Consider the following 15,261-nt stretch of genomic DNA (forward strand, 5'->3'; position numbering starts at 1 on the left):
GATTTTAGTAACATTGTGGGGTACAAATGAATCGAGGAACCTCTTTTTTAAACCATTCTTGGTTTGTGCGTGTGTCTGCGGCTAAAATGTTTGTCTTTCCGAGGCTTTATTACTGTCTTTAGGACATTTCCCAAATAATAATTGACATCTTTTTTGACCATACGGCCGATGAATACCATCGGAGAGCGATTATCTGGCTCACACCATTATCATCGATGGAGCTTGAGATATGGTGATCAATCGAAGCAGTGTATATTTCCAGATGACCTCTTTGACAGGGAAACTCGATCATTTTGTTTGTTCACAAACTGCTCAATTTGTAATGGCGACTCATCGGAGAAACCCAAATTCGGTTCCTAGCCACTTTTATGTAAGCGAAGCAACTTGGCTTGGCTCTTGTATTGCATCCGTTCTCGCGATCTGTTCTGATCACGGACGAGGTTTCTACCACTGTAGCGTGGATTTCGATCAAATGTGGCCCTCACTTTGGGATCATTTCTTGTGTTGTTATCGTTTTTCTCGTCCACTGTTTGTGCCCGTTGCAACACTGCCAGCGTTATGGTAGCCTCTTGTGGTTTTCTAGCCATATATAAAGCAATAAGACCACAACCACATTTAAATTCCATAAGAAAGAACTTTATTTCTGAATGCAATAGATCAAAATGTTTTTTTTTAGATTGTAAAAAATAAAAAGAACTATCACTGGAATAAATCTCTCAGACGGGCATTTTAGAAATGATAGCAACCTGAAGTTGGTTGTAATACATATCAGCCTTATTTGGGACCGCAGGGGGTGCTGCCTTAGCAACAGGAAGGATCTTGAACTCCCCCATGAAAATGATCTCGGTTATAACTTCGTGTCGCTCGTTTGTTCACTACACCCAGAGAAGGAATATAATCACCTGTTAGAGCAAAATGTTATTTTTGGAAATGATGAACTCTGACGTTATATATCCGATTTCGACAACAATTTTATGTTGGGTAAGAAACCAATATTTTTGGGCCAAAAATGTTCCATGTTCTCCATCCAAAAATAACATTTTCATTTAGGTGATGAGGTGATCATATTTTTTCTCCGCGGACACACAATGGTGCTACTCTGTTCTCCACTGACCGGTCAATTGTCTTGTCTGTAATCTACACCAAGAAAAGGAATATGATGACCCCAAGAGCATAATGTGACTTTTCCACGGGGAACAGAAAATGAAATATCGATATCGACATCGGGCAGCCTAAAATATCCGGCGGTGTCTAAGCTCGGCGTAACCTATTTCGCTTAAATTCGGCAAAATGCATTTTTAATTTCTCAAAAAGCTCCGGAAACCTCGTTCACATTCATTTCCATTTTTTCCGTTCCGATTCATTTCCATTTTTAATTTCAATCTTTTTAAGAAAATATTTCTTATCGAATTATTTCAACTACGTTTAATTCTTTACTTTCAGATTATATGTATTTCGACATATACCGCATTATAAAATTCTTGTTTGCGGTGGTGATGGTACCGTCGGTTGGGTACTTCAATGCTTGGATAATGTAGGTCAGGATTCAGAATGTTCCAGTCCACCATGTGCCATTTTACCTTTGGGAACCGGTAAGAATCTTTGCAGGAAAAAATAGCAATTATGGAATTGTTGTAAAATACACTTGTATTACTTTCACAAATTAAAATTAAAAAATTATCCACGCAAAAAAAAATATATTTTTTTTGGATTCAATCACGAACTTTGTTGATCCAATCAATTTTTAATTGCAAATCCAATAAAAAAAAATTAATTGATAAAATTAAAAATCTATTTGATCCAACTGATTGATGTGTGATGGACTTTTGCTTTGATTAAATAATTTATAGAATTATTCAATTAATAATTTGATTAAATTTTTTTTTAACTGAAAAAATATTGGTGATATTTATTTTCTGTGCATAATTTGTTCATTAAATATTAAATAAATCTACATTAATATTTATTTACTTAACCCTTCGTTATCGCTAGGCAATGATTTGGCTCGAGTTTTATGCTGGGGTTCCGGCTACACTGGTGACCAGGATCCTCTCAGCTATTTGCGTGAGGTTATTGAAGCTGAAGATATACGTTTGGATCGCTGGACTGTGGTATTTCATCCGGAAGAGAAACCCGAGGAACAGATACTTAAGGTTCCAACCAACACAACTGGTAAGAAGAAGAAGGCTCACCAAGCACATCTATCGCAACAAACAGATCAGCATCATCAAGAACCGGCCATTACATCGAGTGATAAATCAGGTCTTTTGATTACACAAAATTTCTGTCTCTCTCTCTATATATATCTGTCTGTATATCTCTCTCTGTATTTTCTAATACTACTACTACTATAACTACTCCACTTCTACTACATATACGTACATACATATATCAAAATACCAATACCAAAAACAAAACAAAAACATACATACATATGTACAAGACAAACAAAATCCTCTGTTTTTTTTGGTCTTGTGTTTGTATTAGTTTTTAATACCAATACCAAATACTCTCGTACATATGTATTTACAGATAATATTTTTGTTGTACATGGATTTTAATTTAAATTCAATGTTTAACCGAAATTCTTTGGTTTTGATTGTTGTAAAAAATAACACCGTGAGAACAACAATAAAGTGCTCGAGAGGAAAACTTCTTCCAAGTTTTCGTCATCGGATAATAATGCGAACAAATGATGTCTTCGCCAAGAGATTTACAGAAGAAAATGAGAAATCATTAAAGGATTAGAAATCTCAAAAAAAAATATTAAATTATTACATATTAATATTGAAAAAATATATAATTATAGCTAACATTAATTGCATCACCGATTTAATAGATTCGAATTTTTTCCTACCGGGGAATAAATCTAGTTGTTCCAAAGGCACAACTTTAAAAACACTTCCAAAGATGTTCTTTATTTTAACTACACAGGAAGTTCACTTAATTCAATTTTTTATAATCCGCTTTTTTCATATTTCTAATTTTAACTTTTTTGTCTTAAATAGGTTAAAAACAAATTACGAATTAATAAAATGGTACAAATTATTAAAATTTTGTCGAAAAAAATGGTAAATCCAGTCTGGAAATTTTGCGAATTTTCGAAAATATTTGAGGTCAAACGTTTCAGACAATCATTAAAAATCAAAACAAGTGAGTAAAGTAGAAAGTCGGGCGGGGCCGACTTTATCATACCATAAACCACCCATACTGAATTAGTAAACATAAGCATTTGTGGGGTATAGGTTTTGGAGTATCATTGGTATAGATTTTGGAGAACATAAGGGGGGTACATGTTTATGGGTGTCTTCTCACAATCTGAGCAGAAATGTCTAATATTAGGAGCTATAGTTTAGTTTGCACCAAAAGAGTTAGTATGCCACTAATATTGAGTCCATTATTAAAAAAGAGGAAATCGGTCAATTAGTTGTGGGTAATATTTAAATCCAAATTTCTGCAAATAGGGCAATATATTTATGTAAGAGCTACATGTAAGTCTAAGTATGCATACATGATTGAGTTTGCAGGTATGATTGATACTGCAGAAGGTCACTTTGTGTAAAATTTGAGTACGATCAGTTAATAAATGAGGCCCCTATGGTCAAAAATAAGGTTATTAGGGGCAAAATATTCAAAATCGAGCAAAACATATATATGGGAGCTATATCTCAATTTGAACCGATTTCGATGAAATTTTGCACATATAGTTAGTGCTACAGAAGATTATATTTGGCCAACCTTGGTTACGATCGGTTGATAAATAAGGGTTTTACGGCCAAATTTGACCAAATCGGGCGATACATATATATGGGGGCTATATCTAAATTTGAACCGATTTCGATGAAATTTTGCATATACAGTTAGTACTACAGAAGATTACATTTGGCCAACCTTGGTTACGATCGGTTGATAAATAAGGGTTTTACGGCCAAATTTGACCAAATCGGGCGATACATATATATGGGGGCTATATCTAAATCTGAACGATTATATTTAGCCAACTTTGAGTACTATCGGTTGATAAATAAGGGTTTTACGGCCAAATTTGGCAAAATCGGGCGATACATATATATGGGAGCTATATCTAAATCTGAACCGATTCCAATTATTTTCGGCACATATTGTCATTACCATAAAAGGTTAGAGTAAGCCAAGTTTGAGTAAGATCGCTTAATAAATAAGGTTTTTATGGCCAAATTTTGGAAAATCGGGCGATACATATATATGGGAGCTATATCTAAATCTGAACCGATTTCAATGAAATTTTGCAGACTTAAAGGGTGATAAAAAAGTTTACTATGTGCAAAATTTTATGACGATCGGTTTGTAAAAAAGCGCAACGTGATTCCATTTGTCGAAATCGGGCGATACATATATATGGGAGCTATATTTAAATTAGATCCGATTTCTTCCAAATTCAATAGCGTTCGTCCTTGTGCCCAAAAAACACCCTGTACCAAATTTCATCCAAATCGGTTAATAATTGCGACCGGAATCCTGTGAACAACAAATACATGGACAGACGGACGGACACCAAGCACTAGATCGACTCAGAAGGTGATTCTGAGTCGATCGGTATATATTTTATGGGGTCTAAAATCAATACTTCTGGTAGGCACATTTTTTGGCCGATCAAACTTATTATAGCCTGACCACTATGTGGTTTAGGGTATAAAAATTATAAAAATTATTTACTTGGCAAAATATTACAAAATTTTTTAATTCACATCCAAAACGCTGAATTCAGATCACACCTTAAGAAGTGATGCAAATTCAGTGCAACGGCTATTGAAAGGGTGGACATCTATCTTATAACGAGCCCATGTTAAATTAATCGATTCTGCGCCAATTTTTCACCCCTTCCGAATCCAAAAATAACATTTTCACTACTTTTTTGGCGACGCTAACCATCAAAAAATATTTACTGAAATTAAATTAAATGAAAGGAAATTTAAAATAAGCCAGCAAAAAAAAAAAAACATCGCCAAAAAAGTAGTGAACATGTTCTGTTTGGATCCGGAAGTGGTGCAAAATTAGCGCAAAAGCAATGCATTTAACATGGGCTTATCATAGGACGGATGTTCACCTTTGTAAGAACCATTGCACTGAATTGGCAACACTTCTTAAGGTGTGATCCAAATTCCGGGTTTTGGATGTGGTATTTTGCCAAATAAATAATTTTTATATTTTTTTATGATTTTTAATGCATTCTAAAGCTTGTCTGAAACGTTAACCTCAGATATTTTCAAAAATTCGCAATTTTGTTAGAATAGATTAAGCATTTTTTTCGACAAAATTTTCAAAAATTGAATTATTTAATTAATTTAATTAATTAACCAATTTGAAAGAAGAAAAGTTAAAATTACCATTAAAAATATGAAAAAAGCGAGTTATACAAAATGTAATTAAAAGAACTTTACTACACAGAAAATAAAGAACATCTTGGGGAAGACATTTTGAAGTGCTTTTAATGTTGAGCCTTTAGAACAACTTCCATTTTCTTTTGCTGGGAAGTTTCAATGCCGGAAATTGTATACGCAAAGGAGGAATATGATCACCTCAAACCTGTTTCAAGAGCAAAATGTTAGTTTTGGACGAAGAACATGGAAACTTTTTGTCGCAAAAATATTGTTTTCGCACCTAACATATACATGATTGTCGGAAACAGATACATAATTTCCGAGAAAATAACATAGTTACGACAAACATGTTACATGTTCTCCGTCCAAAAATAACATTTTGATCTTGAACATGTTTGAGGTGATCATATTCCATCTCTGTGTGAAATTTTCCCACTATTCTGTACAAGAAAAAACGGATTTGTGATGCTAATAAATAATTTAAAAAAATATATATATTATATAATAACATATTTTATTTATTTATTTATTACAAGATTTACAATCATAATAAATTATGAATATAATATAAACAAAAAATTAGGTGCTAACAACAAAGATTTTTGATCAATAACATATTTTAACATTAAAGTTTAAATGTAACACCTTAAAATAAATTAAAATTAAACATGAAGCTAAATTGAACCCTTGACTCGTTTGATATGGTTTTCTGGCAATTGATTGATTGACTCTAAAACGAAAAAAATCAAATTTTCTAATCCTTAATGATATTTCATTTATTTTGTTCCCCTTCATTTTAAAACTTTTTGTTGTATTGACCTCAATGTATGTGTTAACTAAAATAATGAAAATTAATTTGGGGGGAGCAAAAAAAACCCCTGACTATGAAATATTTGTGTGTTGTAAAATCTGACAAAGAAACAAAAACCCAAACTTGTAAAAAATCTATGACGTGTAATTGGTCTAACAATGAAATAAAATGGATGAAAAATGCTGTGCTAGTTTCGATGTGATCATAGATGTTTTGCTTTTCAAAAAATATTATTATTATTATTATTTATGGTATCATTGTAAATTATTATTATAATATTATTTGCATGCATTTAGTTTTTATTTTTACCAACAAACAAAAAAGAAAAAAAAAATACTTTCTGTATATATAAATGTGGCCTTGATTACATACATACATAATCGATTTTTAAACGCGTTGGTTCCTCACTTTGGTTTTTTAATATACTACTATAGGAGATTTATAGTGCTTTGGATATTGTTTCAAGTTTTCCTTTAAACTATATTAGCGATCCAAAAAGGCTGAGATAACCTCAGTAATTTTCAGGGTCTTTACAAATACCCACTAAACAATTCGAAATAAGAAGACAAGTGTTTATCTGCTCCCAGTAAAATATTTATCAATAGTAGCATTTCCTTGGTAATAACTACACACAAAAAAAAAATTTTCTGATTCAATCACGAAATTAATTGATCCAATTAATTTTTTAATTGAAATGTCTTCAATCACAGAAATGATAGTATCAATTAAAAAATTAATTGACAATCAATTAAAAAATTAATTGATCCAATTAAAAAATTAATTGATACTATTAATTTGTGTGATTGATTTTTATTTCAATTAAAAAATTTGTTGATTCAATTAAATTTTTAATTGAATATTTTTTAAAACTCAATTAAGATTTTAATTGGAAAAATTTTCGTGAATTTTTTTTCTGTGTACGGAGTCGGTAATAACTCAGGGTTAGTCATAACCACACACAAAAAAATTTCACGAAAATTTTTCCAATTAAAATTTTAATTGAGTTTTAAAAAATATTCAATTAAAAAATGAATTGATTCAACAAATTTTTTAATTGAAACAAAAATCAATCACAAAAATAATAGTATCAATTAATTTTTCAATTGGATCCATTAACTTTTTAATTGACCTTCAATTAATTTTTTAATTGATACTATCATATCTGTGATTGAAGACATTTCAATTAAAAATTAATTGGATCAATTAATTTCATGATTGAATCAGAAAAAAATTTTTTGTGTGCAGAGATGATCCGAATGACCAGTATAAAACGTGAAAAAGTAGTATATGTCATAAAGTCTCACATCATTTTTAAATTCGATTTTAAATTAAATTTTCAATATTCGTACATATTTACGAATTTGTAAATTTTTTAATATTAATATTTTGAAACTTTTCCCATAAGAAAGTTTTAATTTTTTCATAATAAAAACATAGACTTAAAAACATTTGAATTCAACTCGTTTTCAAATTATTGAAACCGGTTCGAACATAAGCAGTTTTAATGACAGAAGCCTCAAACGACAAGTTTGCCGTTATAGGATTCAATAAAGTCGGGTTTGAACAACATTTAATTTTTATACTCTCCATATTAACTTTGTCATTCCATTTGTAACACATCAAAACATTGGTCTAAGACCCCATAAAGTATATATATTCTGGATCGTGGTGAAATTCTGAGTCGATCTAGTGATGTCCGTCCGTATATTTGTTATTGATGTAAGTCGGATGGTATGGTATGGCCATATCGGACTACTTTTACGTATACCCCCCATATAAAACGACGCCCGGATAAGGCCTTCGGAGCATCTTAGAGAAAACAAGTATATACGGCCGTAAGTTCGGCTAGGCCGAATCTTATGTACACAGAAAAATTATGAAAAATTTTCCAAATAAAATCTTAATTGAGTTTTAAAAAATATTCAGTTAAAAATTTAATTGATTCTACAATTTTTTTAATTGAAATCAAAATCAATCACACAAATTATTAGTATCAATTAAGTTTTTAATTGGATCAATTAATTTTTTAATTGACTGTCAATTAATTTTTTAATTGATACTATCATTTCTGTGATTGAAGACATTTCAATTAAAAAATTAATTGGATCAATTAATTTCGTGATTGAATCAGAAACATATTTTTTTTGTGTGTACCCTCCACCATGGATTGCGTAGAAACGTCTATGAAAGACTGCCCACTTTTACGTATACCCCCCATATAAAACGACGCTCAGATAAGGCTTACGGAGCATCTTAGAGAAAACAAGTATATACGGCCGTAAGTTCGGCCAGGCCGAATCTTATGTACCCTCCACCATGGATTGCGTAGTAACTTCTATGAAAGACTGTCATCCACAATCGAATTACTTGGGTTGTGGTATCTTAAAACTTCTTAACATCGTTTTCTAAATTGTGAGTTAGTCCATATGTGGTATATATCAAAGTTATGTAATAATTACGAATCGATATGGACTTTTTGCACGATACGTAGAGAGCCAGAATTGAAATATGGGGGTCGCTTATATGGGGGCTATATACAATTATGAACTTGATATGGACCAATTTGTGTGTGATTGGGGATCGATTTATCTGAGGGCTGTATATAACTATAGACCGATATGGACCTAGTTAGACAGGGTTGTTAATGGCCATATACTAGCACAATGAACCAAATTTCAACTGACTCGGATGAAATTTGCTCCTCAAAGAGACTCCAAAACCAAATCTCGGGATCGGTGGACTGATATGGATTATGGACTGATATGGACCACTTTTGGCATGGTTGTTAAATATCATATACTACCATTATGTACCAAATTTAAACCAGATCGGATGAATTTTGCTTCTCCAAAAGGCACCGGAGTTCAAATCTGGCGATCGGTTTATATGGGGGCTATATATAATTATGGACTGATATGAACCAATTCCTGGATGGGTGTTGGATACCATATACTAACATCACGTACATAATTTCAACCGAATCGGATGAATTTTGCTCTTCCAAGGGGCTCCGGAGGTCAAATCTGGGGATCGGTTTATATGGGGCCTATATATAATTATGGACCGATTAAGACCAATTTTTGCATGGGTGTTTGAGGCCATATATTAACACCACGTACCAAATTTCAACTGAATCAGATGAAGTTTGGTCTTCCAAGAGGCTCCGGACGCCTAATCTGGTGATCGGTTTAAATGGGGGCTATATATAATTATGGACCGATGTGGACCAATTTTTGCATGGTTGTTAGAGCCCATATACTAACACCATGTACCAAATTTCAGCCGGGTCGGATGAAATTTGCTTCTCTTAGAGGCTCCGCAAGCCAAATCGGGGGATCGGTTTATATGGGGGCTATATATAAGTATGGAACGATATGGACCAATTTTTGCATGGTTGTTAGATCCCATATACTAACACCATGTACCAAATTTCACCCGTTTAGGATGAAATTTGCTTCTCTTAGAGGAGCCGCAAGCCAAATTTGGGGGTCCGTTTATATGGGGGCTATACGTAAAAGTGGACTGATATGGCCCATTTGCAATACCATCCGACCTACATCAATAACAACTACTTGTGCCAAGTTTCAAGTCGATAGCGTGTTTCGTTCGGAAGTTAACGAGATATCAACAGATGGACGGACGGACGGACGGATTCAGATCGACTTAGAATTTCACCACGACCCAGAATATATATATAATATATACTTTATGGGGTCTTAGAGCAATATTTCGATGTGTTACAAACGGAATGACAAAGTTAATATACCCCCCATCCTATGGTGGAGGGTATACAAATTACATCTGATCCGGTTATAATTTGGTATAATTTGGTATAATTTTGGTGGTGTTAGTATATGGCCTCGGTCCATCACTATATATAGCCGCCATATAAACCGATACCCAGATTTGGATTTCGGAGCCTCTTGGAGGAAGAAATTTCATCCGATCTGGTTGAAATATGGTACGTAGCGTTAGTAGCCTCTAACAAACATGCAAAAATTGGTCCATATCGGTCCGTATTTATATATAGCCCCCATATAAACCGATCCCCATATTTGACCTCCGGATCCTCTTGGAGCAGCAAATTTCATGTGATGCAGTTAAAATTTTGTACTTGGTGTTAGTATACGGTTTATAACATTCAAGTAAAAATTGGTCCGTATCGGTCCACAACTATATATAGCCCCCATATAAACCAATCCTTAGATTTGACCTCCGGATCCTCTTGGAGGAGCAATTTTCAACCGATTCGGTTGAAATTTGGTAAATGGTTTTAGTATAGGGTATCTAACATTCGTACACAAATTGCTCCATATCGGTCCATAACTATATATAGCCCCCACATAAACCGACCTTCGGAGCCTCTTGGTCCATAATTATATAGCCCCAGAGTGGATGGATCTTCACAATACAACGAGTAGATTTTCAGACACTTTTTGAAACCATAGATATACTTGAATTATCCTATAATTGTATGTATGTACTAAAGGTTTAAATAAAATGTGTGCATGCTTTCTAACTAAGTTTTATTTGATATGAACAAATATTTTTTTTATAAGAAGAAAGGAGATTTTTGTTAAATAATCCCAAGTACATAATTTTCGATTTCGAAATGCGAGGGTAGTCGAAAAAAAGCATTAAGGTTCAGAGCTCTTATCACAACCAATCGATACAAAATGGCATTAAGGGTGCCTGTATATGCTTTACTGAACACGTCCATTATACAAAAAGTTGTCATCATTTTTCGGACTATAGTGACATTGAGACAACGTTATGCATTAGTGGACAGTGAATATTGCATGAAAAAATTTTTTTTTCGCCTTGGATCCACGGTTGCTCGTGCCAAAGATACTCTACCAACATTTGAAGCACATTTTACCAAACCTATACCAAGTTTAAAAAAAATCGTATTTTGAAAATGTTTATCAAATTTTTGAGGTTAGAATGAAAAACGTGTTTTCTTCGAACAGTGTTTTTTAGTGTTTTTAGCACTTTATTTCAATATGTGCAATATTATATATTATGATTCTATTAGTGTCGAATTTTAATGGTTTTAGCTTGCACCAACAAAGGAAAGTTCCTACTTCTTAGGGCTTTCATTCGGGATCGATTTTTATAAATTCCGGGATTTCAAAATATTGAATCCGGTGATCCCGGGATTTTTTTTCGGAATCCCAATTTTTGTTTATTCTGAGTAATAAAAGCATCTAAAAATTGTAGTACATCAAGCAAATTTGGTTCAATTCAATTTTATTAACAAATAATGTTAAAACAGAACATAAGAGTAAATTAAAAGGCAGTTCCAAATTGCTACTTAACAAAAAATATGAGTACCCAAATAAATTGATAAATTAAAATTATCAAAGCATCCAAAGTTTCATCATATACTCGTATACGGCATCCTATCTTATTGTAGATGAAAAACATTTCTCACATTCGACACTGGTCTAATAGAAAATCCTAAAAAACTGAAAATGTAACAAATTTAGATTATGTATTTGGGATCTGGAAAAATTCCGGGATTCAATATAAAAAATCCCGGGATTCGCGATGAACCCCGTCCCGAAAAATCGAGGGATTTCTGGACGGGATTGATCCCCAATAACAGCCTTACTACTTCTACAAAAAGGGAGAACATACAATGGACTCTGATAGTATGACCGAAATTGAAAAAAACAATAAATTTTGTCAAAAATTTATTTCTATTGAAAATTTTGTCAAAATTTTATTTCTATAGAAGATTTTGTCAAAATATTATTTCTATAGAAAATTTTGTCAAAATTGTACTTCTCTACAAAAATTTCTCAAAATTTTTTCTTTAGAAAATTTTGTCACAATTTTATTTCTATAGAAAATTTTGTCAAAATTTTATTTCTTTAGAATTTTTGTCAAAATTTTATTTCTATAGAAAATTTTGTCCAAATTTTATTTTTATAGAAAATTTTGTCAAAATGTTATTTCTATAGAAAATTCTGTCAAAATTTTAGTTCTATAGAAAATTTTTTCAAAATTTTATTTCTATAGAAAATTTTGTCAAAATTTTATTTCTATAGAAAATTTTGTCAAAATTTTATTTCTATAGAAGATTTTGTCAAAATGTTATTTCTATAGAAAATTTTGTCAAAGTGTTATTTCTATAGAAAATTTTGTAAAAATTTTATTTCTATCGAAAATTTTGCCAACATTTTATTTCTATAGAAAATTTTGCCAAAATTTTATTTCTATAGAAAATTTGGTCAAAATTTTATTTCTGTAGAAAATTTTGTCAAAAATTTTATTTCTATAGAAAATGTTGTCAAAATGTTATTTCTATAGAAAATTTTGTCAAAATGTTATTTCTATAGAAAATTTTTCAAAATTTTATTTCTATAGAAAATTTTTCAAAATTTTATTTCTATAGAAAATTTTGTCAAAATTTTATTTCTATAGAAAATTTTGTCAAAATTTTATTTCTATAGAAGATTTTGTCAAAATGTTATTTCTATAGAAAATTTTGTCAAAATGTTATTTCTATAGAAAATTTTGTCAAAATTTTATTTCTATAGAAAATTTTGCCAAAATTTTATTTCTATAGAAAATGTTGTCAAAATTTTATTTCTATAGAAAATTTTGTCAAAATTTTATTTGTATAGAAAATTTTGTCAAAATTTTATTTCTATAGAATTTTTGTCAACATTTTATTTCTATAGAAAATTTTGCCAAAATTTTATTTCTATAGAAAATTTTGTCAAAATTTTATTTGTATAGAAAATTTTGTCAAGATTTTATTTCTATAGAATTTTTGTCAACATTTTATTTCTATAGAAGATTTTGTGTAAATGTTATTTCTATAGAAAATTTTGTCAAAATTTTATTTCTATAGAAAATTTTGTCAAAATTTTATTTCCATAGAAAATTTTGTCAAAATTTTATTTCTATAGAAAATTTTGTCAAAATTTTATTTCTATAGAAAATTTTGTCAAAATTTTATTTCTATAGAAAATATTGTCAAAATTTTATTTCTATAGAAAATTTTGTCTACATTTTATTTCTATAGAAAATTTTGTCTACATTTTATTTCTATAGAAAATTTTTTTAAAATGTTATTTCAATAGAAAATTTTGTCAAAATTTTATTTCTATAGAAAATTTTGTCACAATTTTATTTCTATAGAAAATTTTGTCAACATTTTATATAGGGCAAAGCCCTATAGACTGCAAGATGGTTGGATGTACAGCTGTTTCGGAATTACCACATTCCTCATCAGCATCCTCTACTTGCAGCAAAACTATCAACCAATTATCAGAATAAATTCGGGTAATTCACTCAACCCAACGTGAACTACACTTGAACCTCCCGAAAAAGGGTTTGATAGTCGGCTACTGCCTAAACAAATTTGCCAGCATATCTCTTTTCCTTTGCCAAACTCAAATCATCGATTTGTATGTATTTGGCTGGGTTTGTTTTTGAGCGTGCTTCCTCTATCTTCATTCGTTTTGTTTGTTATTATTGGCTTCTCTTCAATCGTTATTGTTGTTTTTTTGTTTTTTGATCTCAGCTTAAAGCCATGCATTGACTAAGCTACAAGTGTAGCTTAACCAACAGAGGAAAAGTATGCTTGTCAAATTTATTTGGGCAAAGCCCTATAGACTGCAAGATGGTTGGATGTACAGCTGTTTCGGAATTACCACATTCCTCATCAGCATCCTCTACTTGCAGCAAAACTATCAACCAATTATCAGAATAAATTCGGGTAATTCACTCAACCCAACGTGAACTACACTTGAACCTCCCGAAAAAGGGTTTGATAGTCGGCTACTGCCTAAACAAATTTGCCAGCATATCTCTTTTCCTTTGCCAAACTCAAATCATCGATTTGTATGTATTTGGCTGGGTTTGTTTTTGAGCGTGCTTCCTCTATCTTCATTCGTTTTGTTTGTTATTATTGGCTTCTCTTCAATCGTTATTGTTGTTTTTTTGTTTTTTGATCTCAGCTTAAAGCCATGCATTGACTAAGCTACAAGTGTAGCTTAACCAACAGAGGAAAAGTATGCTTGTCAAATTTATTTGGGCAAAGCCCTATAGACTGCAAGATGGTTGGATGTACAGCTGTTTCGGAATTACCACATTCCTCATCAGCATCCTCTACTTGCAGCAAAACTATCAACCAATTATCAGAATAAATTCGGGTAATTCACTCAACCCAACGTGAACTACACTTGAACCTCCCGAGTTGAGTGAATTACCCGAATTTATTCTGATAATTGATTGATAGTTTTGCTGCAAATAGAGGATGCTGATGAGGAATGTGGTAATTCCGAAACAGCTGTACATCCAACCATCTTGCAGTCTGTAGGGCTTTGCCCAAATAAATTTGACAAGCATACTTTTCCTCTGTTGACTAAGCTACACTTGTAGTTTAGTCAATGCATGGTTTTAAGCTGAGATCAAAAACAACAATAAACATTTTATTTCTATAAAAAATTTTGTCAAAATTTTTGTTCTATACAAAATTTTGTCAACATTTTATTTCTATAGAAAATGTTGTCAACATTTTTTTTTCTGCAAAATCTAATCAAACATTAAAATATCTATCATTTTTGATAGAGTTCTACAAAATGTGGCAACCGTGGTTGGATCCCACACAATTTGTCAATCGCTCAACAGAAGACTCGTGTTGTTTGGTCGAAAGGAATGCTCTGAAAATATGATCGCGGTGCTTCAAAAAACGTCTATGATATCAGCAAAGGTCATGAATCGATTTACGTGTATGAGGCCGAAAGTAAGGATCTTTACTAGTTTGAGACTTTGTCCAAACCCTGGCCGAAGGCAATCCACCCTTGTACTTTCTGGCCAAAATTTTTACAGAATACCTAACTACGCAACGTACTTGAAATTTAAGCGTTTTGGTGAGGTGCCAGTAAAGTGCAGTTAAGCCAAGTATATAACAGTTGACTGTATGGGTGTTTCAAGATGAGCCAAATCCAACAAACATTGCTCACGTACGAAGCACTTCCAAGCAAATGATCGCCTGGGAGCTATCATACAAACAACTGCATTTTTGAGCACTCAAAATATCAAGTTCAATGTTTGTCGACACAAAAAAAAAAA

At 31.8% G+C, this 15,261-nt stretch overlaps 1 protein-coding gene across 8 annotated transcripts in view; it reads left to right on the forward strand.

Annotated features, from left to right (window-relative positions):
* LOC142222356 (diacylglycerol kinase theta) overlaps positions 1–15,261 on the forward strand; it is a 120,900-nt gene that overhangs the window by 82,041 nt on the left and 23,598 nt on the right. For 6 of the 8 annotated variants that reach the window (XM_075292467.1, XM_075292462.1, XM_075292464.1 and 3 more), the window contains 2 exons: positions 1,444–1,592; positions 1,993–2,262. In XM_075292467.1, coding sequence (XP_075148582.1) covers positions 1,444–1,592; positions 1,993–2,262 — 419 coding nt within the window. The remainder of the gene's footprint in view (positions 1–1,443; positions 1,593–1,992; positions 2,263–15,261) is intronic. The other 2 variants (XM_075292465.1, XM_075292466.1) reach the window with 1 other exon arrangement.

This window comes from Haematobia irritans, chromosome 1, assembly GCF_050003625.1.
Source record: "Haematobia irritans isolate KBUSLIRL chromosome 1, ASM5000362v1, whole genome shotgun sequence".
NCBI lineage: Eukaryota > Metazoa > Arthropoda > Insecta > Diptera > Muscidae > Haematobia > Haematobia irritans.